At 34.3% G+C, this 13,001-nt stretch overlaps 1 protein-coding gene across 7 annotated transcripts in view; it reads left to right on the top strand.

Annotated features, from left to right (window-relative positions):
- The window catches only part of FOXP1 (forkhead box P1), a 664,237-nt gene that overhangs the window by 601,715 nt on the left and 49,521 nt on the right, over window positions 1-13,001 (top strand). For all 7 annotated transcript variants that reach the window (XM_051980779.1, XM_051980771.1, XM_051980761.1 and 4 more), the window contains one exon: window positions 3,440-3,544. In XM_051980779.1, coding sequence (XP_051836739.1) covers window positions 3,440-3,544 — 105 coding nt within the window. The remainder of the gene's footprint in view (window positions 1-3,439; window positions 3,545-13,001) is intronic.

Raw genomic sequence — 13,001 nt, 5'->3', positions numbered from 1 at the left:
TCATATTGGAAGAAGTGTGGAAAGACAAGAACACTAATGAATTATTGTTAAAGCTGGGAATTTAATGCAACCATTCTGGAAAACATTTTGGAACCGTTTAATTTGAAATTAAGAAATAATAAGAGATAATTGAAATTAAGAGAAAATAAGAGATAATTTACACTTTGTAAATTTTAAAGTTCTCTATAAAAACTAGCTAAAAAAATGTGACTAAAATGCATATACTTTTTAACCCAGAAAATTTTAATTCAGAAATAGCTATGGACACACTCCAAGGAGATCATTGACAGAAAGGAAGCTCCTGTATATGCCAGAATGTTGTCAATATTTTTTGCGTGGTAATGAGGAACTGGAAAGGGAATAGATACTTATCAAGTAGGAAATAGCTAAACAAACTGTGATAATTGAGTTTAATGGAATATTAGTGAGATGACTACAGAAAAGCTTATAAAGACTTACATGAACTGATGCAGACTAAAGTAAGCAGAACCAGACCAGGCCCATAGAACTTCTGAGCACAGCTTAGAAGCAGATGAAAATGTAAATAAAAATGTTTAATAAAATAAGATATAAATATAATGCAACATAATGTTAAATATCTAAGTCAATATGCAGCCCTTTCAATTTGAGTTTGATACCATAATTTCAGACAATAGCTACATCATTGTAAATGGAAAAAAGATCACAAACCTTCTGAGTGGGATGTTATAAAATTATAAAGATTGGTCTCAAAGGAGAAATATTAAAATATGTCTCTCCCTGCTCCTTTTCAGAGATGAGGAACTCCTTAAGTATGCCATGCTACACTTATAATATCAGATTTTTAAAAAATATATTGATTAATTTTGCTGACTTTTTTCCTCTTTTTTTTTTTTAAGTATGCTATTGTAAGAGATTCTTTGAGAGGTGAAAGGATATAAGGGAAATTTGAAGCAATGTATAAAATTTATCAATGAAATTAATTAAAAATAAACCTATGCAATGTAGACATGTTCGATTTAGATCTTTGTTAAGACAACTTATTTCTATATGAAGATTAGTTTTGCTAAAGCTGTGATGAGTTTTGATCTGTACTTGTGAAATGAAAGTGCCTCACTGAGCTATGAATAACATATTAGAATCAGATTTTTTACAATTAAATAAGTTAACTTAAAAAAAAAAAAACCTCTCACCTCCAAACACCATGTTAAATCATTTAAATTTAATTTTCAGCTATAAATCTGACTGTACAGAACTCATATTGTTTTTTTTTAAACAATCTCAGCTTAACAGTAGAAGCACAGTGGGATAAATAGAAAATTATATGCAATTTTGAACTATTGATATTAATTTTTTATCTTGATTAAATAGTTTAGCTTACTGATATAAAAAAGCCCTGTTAACATTCTAGAGAGAGGTAAAAATAACGACAGTTTTGGTTAGACTTCAATTAATGTTTAGAATATTTTCTTTTTTAAAAAAAATTAATATACATTGAGATTACACCAGTATTGTACTGGCATTCCAATGGTCTTTAGTGATCTTTTTTTTTTTTTAATTTCCTCATATCTTGTTTATCTAAAAGAGAATGCGTTTCTTATGATAGTCTTCTTTAGATTGGAAGTAAGATGTAATAATTTACGTGCTTAATGGATTTGCTCCTCTTTCAAATGTTCTCATATTATCTCCTTACTTTTGTAATGAATGTGTCTCAAAAGCCAAATGAGTTAACCTCATTGCAACCATTTCACTCCTTTTTTGTGTGTGAAAAACATCAATGACTTGGCATACTGACTCTATGCAATGTCTTCCTTTTCTTTCAGGAAATTGTTTTCTTACTTCAGGTGCAGGGTCTCTTGTCAGCATCCTCAGGTTATCCAGAAAATCTTGATGTTTGTTAAAAGGTTGTAGGAAATGGATTATTATACGATAGTTTTTTCTTACATTAAAAAAAAATCAAGTTCTCTGGTTGACTTTTACCATCTGCTCTATATAGTGGATTAAATGTTGCCTTACAACCATAAAAGGAACAAATCATATTTATCCATATATGGTTGAGAAATTGTTGCATTGGGTTTTTGTAGCATGTTGAATGTGACTCTCAAAGAGAGGACTCTGTCAATCCTTGCTAAACTGGTAGATTGCTTGACTTCCCCATATCTGAACCATAGTAGGGTTAAAACCATTTTGGTTCCATACTAGGGTTGATACTAACATGGTTAGCTCTCCAAAACTCAGCAAACTACCCTAAAGAGGGATGAACTGGTTCAGGTTGGAGAGAGAACAAGTCAACTTCTGGGCAGACCAGAAAGTCACTATTGTACTTCTAGCCTGGGCAAGATAAAGAAGCCCAATCTCAACGCAAGAACAACAGTAATAAACTGCTAATAATTATAGAGCTATTTTATGTGTATAGTCATAGCATGGTTGAAGTTGATATAGCAGACCAGTGGACCAGGCTACAGATAGCCTCAGTGATCAAAGAAATGTGCATGAGGGGAAAAAAAAAAAACCATAGCTCTCAGTGTTATTATTTTTACATTGTATTTGATGGAATCTAAGGTTATGGAAACCAGTGCAAAAGTAATTTATCTGAAAGAAGTCTGAATGCAGAAATCTAATAGAGGAAAATATTTTAGAATAAGGTTCATCAGTGAGTGCAGCAGCTACATTTCCCTCAGCACCACATGGACTGGATCAAAGCATCTTATGACTTGGATCAGTGCAGCCAAATCATTACGTATTGATTGGAATCCTGCAGAAGGATTAACCCCTTAGCATTCATAAGAAAATTTCCTGTAACCCTTGATTTGAGTAGTTTGAAAATTTGAACCTTCTTCCCAATCTAAAAAGGCTAATAGTCCTCCCTGACCCACTGGTATTTCTCAGTTCTTTAATCGCACATTTGCTCATTGTATTGAATTCTGCATTGGAAAAACATTTAGTGATACCATTTGAGTATATGAAAGCCCCATGAGCATGCGGGAGAAGAAAGCAGCTTAATAATATGCTGTATAGAAAACCTAGTGTTAGGATATCAAAATTAAGTAGGGATTTCTTGAAGTTTTTGATTATTATATAAATTACAACATTTTCAGTTCTCGATATTTTAAGAATCTACAGAGTTGTAAATGGACAGCTTTTCATCTGAATGAGGTTTAACTGAGAATGTGTAATGTTAATAAATTTCTCCTAAAAAAATTACCCACCGTGGCATTGAAAAGCCTGTCAGATGATTTTTGTATCAAGGTGTACAGCCTTACATTTTGCTAAGTACATTTTCATACAACTTCACTGCACTATTTTTGAATAAAATGAAAATCATAAGTAGGGGGGAGGATTTCTTAAAGTAAAAAAAAAAAAAACAACATGGTTTATGTCATATGTTTGGTCCATTATATCTTTGCTGACTGGAATAATATAGAGAAATAAGTGACATTCTTTTTCCCTTGTCTTTCAGTTTATCCCATGAAGATCATCCCCATAGCCACCCACTCTACGGACATGGTGTATGCAAGTGGCCAGGCTGTGAAGCAGTGTGTGAAGATTTCCAATCATTTCTAAAGTAAGAATGATTTTAGTCATTATCTACGTTTTACATAAGCATGCCCTCTCATTTTCTATATTCTCCTTCATGAAAATGAATTTCAATAGAAGATAGAACCTCCTTAGCCCATTCTACCCAAAAGAATTCAAACTCATGAGGGAAAAAGCAGTGTTTTTCAAACTACATCAGAAGTCAGTATATTGTAGTGGCAGGAGCAAAGGGCTAGAAGTTGGGAAACCAGAGCTTCCAGGATTGTCTCTGACCCTGATTAACTATGAAATCCTGAACAACTCTTTGCCTGAATTTCTTTATATTTTAAATTCATGTGCGGGACTAGACACCCCCTATAATTCCAGCTGTAACATTTTCTTTTAAGGTTAATTTTTTTCTCTATTTTCATCATGCATCCATAATGAACTCATATAATCAAAATGAACATAATTTAGGAAAAGAAAAAAAGTAACAATTTTTGTTTGTCTTTATGTAAAACTATAGTCGAAATATTACTTAATTTGGTACAATTAATCAATAGATTTTGGCCAAAATTATTGACTTTCTTTTTATATGTCAATAAACTTTTTTTCTTTTTTTTCCCCAAAAAATACAATGAGCTATATTTGGCATGAAATGCCCGTAGCCTCATTTTCTTCTTGCACATTCATGTTGAATTGACTATTTAAGGTATTCTAAAACATTTCTTTCCCCTTCATATTAGAAGAATTGTAGTAAATTTCAATAATTGACTTTTTAGAGATACCACGTTTAATTTCTTTTAGCTAAAGTTGAATCCCATCAATGTTGTACTTCACTAACGCTATCCAGAAACATAGCCACATATTCTTTTCAATTCCAAAATGTGTTTAAATGAGTCACTTAATATAGTACACACACACACACACACACACACACACACACACACACGCACACACACACACACACACAGAGACACAGAGAGAGACAGAGACAGAGACAGAGTACAAGGGATTCCGTTTAAACATAGCACTACACAAAGTCTTTTCTTTATCCCCCCAATTGCTAGATTACTTTATTCCTACATGATTTGTTTTGCATTTATTCTGTATCCATTTATATATGTAGATGACTTTTTTCTTGACAGAATTAAGCTCCTTGAGGACAGGGATTATTTCAATTTGTTTTTGAATCCCTAGTGCACTGTGTCTAATACTTAATCATTTTTTTTTATTTTATTGATTTATTCATCCAGTGTTCTGTACTAATAGGCTGTGGTTGAACTGATATCTAATAATGGCAGAAATGCTTCAGGTCCTCATGGCTGGATCTTGGATCTATACTATAATAGAGACCCTTCATTGCCTCTAGGGATAACACCTCCCCCCAACTTCATTAGATTGATCTACGTGCTGGTGATACTCAGTCTCTGAGACCATACACTTAAGCTTTTCCAGCCACGTGGATGGATGACTACTAGAGTTAATATTCCACTGACAAAACCATGTTGAGAACCCAAATTCACCATCATAATCCTAGGAGTCTTCAAAATTGGATTTAGTGTTGTATTTCAGACAGAAAAGGTTTGAATCCAGCTTTTGACACCCAATAATTGTCTGATCCTGGACAAGTCACTTAACTTCTTGTATTCCAGGCAGCTTATTTATATTATTATATTGTAGAGTAGATGCCAGACTGCATTGATGCATAAAATTTACTTGATTTAGAGCATCCTTTGCCAGTGAAATCACAGGGCTGGTCTTGTCTCATGAATAAAGACCCATCTTTTCTTCACTGTAGACATGATGTCCTCACCTTGAAGGAATCCATTGCTAGTTCATGTAACTAAAAACTTGTCATTCTAATATTTGTAATATAAAATTGATGCCCATTTTAATGGATGTCAGAATTTTGATAAAAACTCCTTTCAATACTTCCAGCATTATTTATGAGTCATTCTGTTGGATAAAGTTTTTGCCTAATTAATGATAGTGCATTTTGTGGAGAGTTTTGTTGTTGTTGTTTGTTGTTTCATTTGGCTTGGTTTGGTCCAGTCCTATGATTTATAAAGAAAACTTGCCAGGTGGAAATGTTCTCGACCAACATTTTAGTCTTAAGAAAGTTGTCTGGCATTACCAAAGCCACATCAATAGGATAAATAAGTAAGAATCTCTACTTGAACTCAGGTCCTCCTAATTCTGAGGTATGGTCTGCTCCCCATGATCCCTTTTGTTTTTAATACTTTCTTAATATATTGAAAAGGAGTCAGTTTTGCATGTTCAGTTCTGTTTTCTTTCCAGATTAAGTGGCTAACATATGGTTTTTTTGTTTGTTTTTTATGAAAATAGACTTATGCCTAGATGAACCTGGGCTACAAAGTTCTGCTGTCTCTGGCTCTGGCTCTCTCTCTCTCTCTCTCTCTCTCTCTTTCTGTGTGTGTATGTGTGATTAATCAAACCAAAATGAATAAATGTATTTCATTATTTGTATCTTTTAATGCAGGGGTCCTTAACTTTTTAGTGTGTTATGAGCCCTTTTGGCAGTCTGGCAAAGCCATTGGACCCCTTCTTGGACTCATGTTTTGAATACTTATGCCAAACACATACCATCACAAAAGAAATCAATTATATAAAATAGTTATCATTTTTTCATAAAGTCATGGACCTTAGGTTAAGAAGCCTTATTTTAATAGTTTCATAGTTGAATTCTTGATTGGAGATATCTCCAATATTCATTGTAAATATTTTATAACTCCTCAAGATTTACAAAGTATGTTCCTTCTTTTCAACAATCTCTGAACCAGGTGGTTTAATTGTCGTCCCCATTTTACCATTGAGAAAACTGAGGATGATACTGACTCCCTGACTTGCTCATTCTCAAGACTAGGATGTGTTTATGCTTCTAAATATAAAATCAGCACTTCTTAAGCATAAAACAATGACTCAAAATGTTTCTAGACATTAATATTCAGTATCACTGATAATATATTTTAAATTGAGGACTGGTCTTTTGCAGCCATTTGATTCTGTTTAATGTCCTTGCTTTTATAAATTTGCTTATAATAGAATCTTTGATTTGAATTCTTTTTCTTCCTCTTTAACTATTCATCTAGTTGTATTCTTGCAAGGTGGAAAAATTTGGCAAAGATCAGCCTTGAACTGATTTTTATCGAGGTTTTATTATTAGGAAGTTGTGTGGCTTTAATTGGAGCAAATTCTTACTTTTGTCTAAAAGTTTCTTCTTTTGTTGTTGTTATCTCTTTTATTGATGTTGTTAATGACCAATCCACACCCATTATATGCTTTGCCAGAGTTTTGTGTTTTAGAAGGGATAAATTGTCTTTTTCATCAATCTTGAATATGACAATTTTCTGATCAAAAGAAAGGAGATGCTTTTCCTATTTGACTTTGTGGTGGGTTATATCAGCATGTTCTGCCCTTCTTGTTTGCTAGGTAGACTGGTGTTTAAGGAATTCTTGAGTGGTAATCAACAAGAAATATCAGAGAAAGATTTCTGATATCTCATCCAGCTTTGAAGTCCATATGGGGAACATGACAACTGTCTCAGTGGTCTCAGTGAGTTTGCAGTACATAAAACTAGATTTTTTTCAGAACCATTACTATCAGGTATCTCTAGTCTTTAACTATCCCTTTATAGACTGTCTGTCATCCTCTGTGTAAGCTATCTCTCCCAGTGTTGTGTTACCTATAGATTTGATGAGGAAGTCATCTATGCCTTTAATCAAACCATTGATCCCAATGATTTTTTTTTAACATTGGCCTGGCCTTTATGACTCTGTACGTAGTAGAATGTAAGCTAAAGTATAGGGATTAGCTTTTTTTGTTTTGTTTTGTTTTGTTTTGTTTTTATATTCCCCAACAGAATTTAGTGACTGGCATTGGGCAGGGGAGTTAGAGAAGGAGGGGATTAAATGCCTGACAGGATTTCACTGGTGTAGTGAACTCTCTGGGAGGAAACACTCTCCCTTAAACCACATGTGCGATGGTTCCACTGCTTTGTCTTAAGGAGTTGACTGAGGCTTAACAATTTATGTAATGTGCGCAGATTCAAATAACCAGTATGTGTCAGAAGCAGTTCTTGAATACAGGTCTTGCTATTTCACGGCCAATTTGCCAACCATTGTCATTGGCAAGGCAAAGAGTAGATCTTTAATAATCACTTGTTAAACCAGATCGTGTATTTGTCTTTTTTTTTTTCCCATTGGCTTCTAAAATGGCCTCAATTCCACCACTTTTCCCACATTTCCTGACCTTTAGTTCTTATTTTCTGGAAGCCAATAAATTTTTATTTTCTTAGATATCTAACCCCTGCCTTTCTCTACCTTCTAGAAGAAAAAAACAGAGTCCCAATTCCTCACCCCGATACCATCTCATCTTCTTTTCCAAGAAAGGAATATTTAAGGCACAAAGAAAGCATCCTTAGATTTTTAGGTGTCAAAGGAATGGGTGTTCATCAAGTATAATATTGCAGGTTTTTTTGGCTATTAGTTAAAATTGTATTTAGTGGAAAATCTCACCATGATTGCATATAGTCCTAATGACTTTGCAAGCTATAAAATCTGGGTTTGTTAAGCCTTTGCTCATTTGTATTTCATTCCATGTTTTGTTAAAGCTTCATATTTATTTTTATATATGTACACACACACACACACACACACACACACACACACACACACACACACACACATTTTTCTGTGGCCCTGGACTCAAGGAGATTCATGTTTCTGAGTTCAAATTTGGCCTCAGATATTTACTAACTAAACCTTAGGCAAGTCACTTACTGCTTTTTGCCTCAGTTTCCTCATCTGTAAAATGAAAAGGAAATGGCAGGTCATTCCAGTATTTTTTGCTAAGAAAATTCCAAATAGGGTCACAAAGAGACATGACTGAAACAACTGAACAACAACATATTCAATTATTTGTGAGCCTTGAGTGTGGTGATCTGCTAGAAGAAATCATAGGGATATCACAGTTTTCATTTTTTGAGCAGGCTCAAGCACTACACTGCCATTTTAATTTTCAGCCTGAGTAGCAAAGTGATTTGGTTTGGAAGCTCTTCTCCAAACTTACTACTGCTCTTGCTAGTAAAATGGAGTTGTTAAAGTGACCCTCAATAAGTTATTTAGAAGGAAAGTCTCTGCCAGTAAAATGCCACCATTAAAAAGGAGGAGGGAAGCGAAAAAGCAGGGGAAGAAAACAGTATTCCCAGGTCTAAAAATATGGTTCATTTTTCCCCTCCTGAGGAAGAAATATCATAACTGTTGGTAAATGAAAAACAGAGATTTGACACTCTTCTGTGATCATTCTGTAGTGTTTGTTCCTAAGGTGAGGTACACCACAGGGCCCTTGATTTCAAAGATAAATACTGTACAAATAACAATCCTGGTTGTCTTTCACTCACAGCCAACAGGAGGATACTTATCAGAATCAGCAGATACATAGTCTAGTGTGCATATTATTTCCCTTTTTCTTTTCAAAACAAGTTGCATTTGTGTGTGTGTGTGTGTGTGTGTGGTGTGTGTGTGTGTGTGTGTGTGTTTGAATCTGTCAGCCATGCTTTATTATATATCAGTTAGAGCTAACTGCTATCAGCAGGTGCCTGTGCTAACTCTCATGGAATAGTTGTGCACTGCATTGCCTGGAATACTCAGTTAACCTAAAAACAAAAACAGGCCCCTGGCATCTCTCTGGCATGAAGATTTCGGACCATGTTTTCTTCCTGTTTCCTGTTTCCAGACTGAACTTCCTCCCTGTCCCCCAATATCAAAGATAGAACCTAAAACAAGTCTATTGGTGTTTTTAGGCTTAATTTTTTTTTTCATTTGGAAGAATGTACAACCAAATCCTCTGGGAAGATTGAGAATATATTTGGAGGTCTGTATGTAGCCATGTTTTTCTGTCTTAATGTATCAGGTAGAACTCAGGTCTCACTTTCCACAAATGTCAGGTGCTTTGTTTTCACCAGTTTTCTTATAAAGACATTTTCAAAAAGAAATGAAAAGTGTTCCATACTTACAAATTCCATCTTTTGTGAGGAGTGGGGAAATTTGAGCCATTTCTTCTGGGGGGAAAATTGCTGAGATTATATCCATGTTGTGAAAAGAAAATATACATTGCAGATGGGCTACTTGATTACTCATTTTGTTCTTCAAAAACGCAGTTTTTATATTGAAACATATTCACCTGTAAGATTTTTCGCCCTCTACTACAGGACAGCTGAATAAAACCTTGATAAAAAGAACACTTTCCCTTTTAATGAGAGAGACAGATGAGGAGAAAGGACAGAGTCAGAGACAGAGAGACAGACAGATAGATCTACAGACAGAGAGACTATGAGAATGAAACACCAGAGAGAATGAGAATAAGAATGAATGTCGTGAATGATATTGGGAGCTTCTTTGGTAATTGGGAGTCTTGTGAATTTAACTTTAAGAAACCGAAGAGTTTAATGGGAAAGAAACGACTAAGAGCACTCTGTCATGTTTTCACAAGTGTTTTTATCATGGTCACATCTTGTTTACTTTAGTTGCCTGCCTAAAACTACTTGGAACATGTTAAGAAAACATTTCAAGAAAGCCTCTACAAAGAGGCTTTTGTTGAGCTGCAACTGTGAGTCTGCACAGCTCACAAAGGTGTTAACTTTCAACCCCTTAAGCACTTCCACATGAAATTCCAGCAACGGTGTTTGTGGTTTTGGAAAAACAAAGTGTATGTTAAAGAAACCAGGTATATGCTAATACATGTTGAAGTAGGCCGGAAATCATAAATTGTTTCAAACCCATTAATTGCTATCATTTGCATGTCAGAATGTGCTGCAGTGGAATTGCTTAACTCTACAGCATATTTTTGACCAAATAAAGAGGTCAAAAAATGCTTACATGCATACATTCATACTCACACACAGCACCATTATGTGTATTCATATGGATAGATGTGTACACACATATCTCCAAGCAAAGGGAATATGTCGTTACACACATATGCAAAACCTGATTCCTGTGTTAAAGTCAAAATCAAAATATTTGGGGGCAACACATTTTATATTCTAGGTAACAGATGATAGGAAGGTATTTTTACATCATAGAATTGGTTTAAAATTATAATATATGATGATTCAAAAAACAGAATCTTAGTAGATTTATTGTTTTATCATGTACTTTGGAGTAGTAACTTAAAATCTGGATTCTGCTATTTTTTTTTTCCTTTTGTTCAGCACTCTTATTAACCTTTCTGATACTATTCAAGAGTTCAAGACCTTTCCAGGAGTTTTTTTTTTTTTTTTTTTTGAGGTCAGTGGCCTAAATACCACAGTGCCCTCTAGTGATAAATAGAAAATTAGTGGGAAAAGTTTTCCGTGAGTATCCCAAAGATAATATGACAAATGATTTTGTTTATGAGTCTAAACAAAAGGGTCCAAGAAATATATATGGAATTTTAATACCTTTTTACTTAATCCTTATGTTTAGATCTTTTAAAAAAAATACATTTACACAGTTTGTCATTCATTTCATATATATTCAGGCTATCTGTGCCCTAGCATATAGTTCTATTGTTCTTTCCAGAGTTGTATTTTTTTTTACATGCTATTATTTTAGGTGTTTCATGTGATATTTCCGGTGTGTAATTAGAAGGCCTTACTTAAAAGACAGAGATCATCTTTGTTTCATACTTTTATTGACACTGTCTACCCTATTATGGCTATGTCTAAATGGTAAAATTTATTATTAGCAATAGTGTCACAAAAGTCTGAGACAGCGATTTTCCTTTCAATAAAAGTAGTTAAAAACCTTTTAGAAAATCCATAATTTTGATTGCTGGTACTTCATAAATGTATAACTGGTACTTTTTAGCTGTCTCTTTAGGGAAAAATGAGTTTTATCACCTGCAGTACCTGGGTTAATGAAATTGTGTGCTGGAATTTAGCCAGGATGAAAGATGAGATCATTCAATGGCACTAATATTGGCAACAGGTCTCATAAAAAGCTTTGTCTCTTTAGCGAAGTATCATTCGTTATTTTTCATTATTATTATCGTTGTTGTTGCTGTTGTTATACTTAAAATAGAGGGCTTAATTTAGTTGCTATCTTCAAAATTTTTGTGCTAGTCAGATTCTCATTTGGTGAAACATCCAAAACCCAGTGATTTGAAAACTTTAACAAAGCCAAAAGAAACACAGAAATGTCCATCAGTGCCTAGTAGGAGAATTTACTTGCTTCGGATTTCAGCCTTAGTTCCTGTTCAACCCTTAAAAAATCACGACTCTCAGCTCGAATCTGAAATAATGCTGCTTTTTCCCTTCTCGTGTCCCTCCTATGTTTGATTGTTTGTGGATATTAGCTGTCCAGGAAATCCCATACTTACAGATATAAATCCAAAATGATCTTGTTTTTCCGTAGCCAGCCCAGGATGTATTAGACAGTTATGATGATTTGTTAATTTTTGTGACCTGTATTTATTTTATGTGTGCAGTATGCTTTGAGGATAGAATCAGCTGTTGAAATAGTTTCTCTCTCACACTCTCTTCTCTCTTCTCTCTCTCTCTTCTCTCTCTCTCTCTCTCTCTCTCTCTCTCTCTCTCTCTCTCTCACACACACACACACACACACACACACACACACACACACACCGGAAGCCCATCACTTTTCCTTTTTAGTGCTTTCTTGATTTTTTTTGGTGGGGAATTTTTTTCTTTTTTGATAATATGAATCTTTTTATGGTGATAAAAAATAAGAGTTTCCCTGTGTTCTAGCTTAAACTAAGCCCTGTTAAGAAACAAACTTTGCAAGTATAAGAATAGGACTGGTTTTTTTTTTTTTTAAGTCTGTCAAGCTGTGATGACTGTCTATAATGAGCCTTAACTCCATAATTCTTCCTTTATTTTAATAATGTTAGCTATTTCCCTCCATCATAATTCTGTAGCATCTTGAGATGCTCCAGAATCCTACCTAGTAGAAATGGGTGAAATTGGATTATAGGTTAAGGCTTTTACCAAAGGAGAAATAAAAGCCATTGAAATACTTTACCCCGTTTTCTTCCCCTCTTCCAATCCCCATCCAACAACCCCCCCCCCAATACCACACAAAAGAAACAACGTTCATATTCAAAACCAGATGTTTGTTTCTGCCTGCCTGTGATTCCATTTATATCCACTAGAATAAGATATTAGACCCATTCCTGTTTCTAGAACCTTTTTTTTTTTTTTTTTTTTTTTTTACTCTTTATATAGGAAATGCTGCCAGTCTGTGATGTCTCAACTTGTGATGGTTATTGGGAGCTAGAGCAGTCTACCAAAAAATTAAAAAAATAGTAATAAAAATCTAATCCTACAAAACAATGCATATTTACAGTAGCCCGTTGTTTTTATTGCTGCATTTCCCCCAAGCTTCTATATTTGCATCAGTTGTGGTCTAAAAAGTGACACCGAGCCAACATTCATAGCTATTCCTGATGCCTCCACATTTTCATAGCCCTTTTTATTTCAACAG

The sequence above is a fragment of the Antechinus flavipes genome, chromosome 1 (assembly GCF_016432865.1).
Source record: "Antechinus flavipes isolate AdamAnt ecotype Samford, QLD, Australia chromosome 1, AdamAnt_v2, whole genome shotgun sequence".
NCBI lineage: Eukaryota > Metazoa > Chordata > Mammalia > Dasyuromorphia > Dasyuridae > Antechinus > Antechinus flavipes.
Note: the sequence above shows the minus strand (reverse complement) of the source record. Positions and strands in the feature narration are given on the sequence as shown.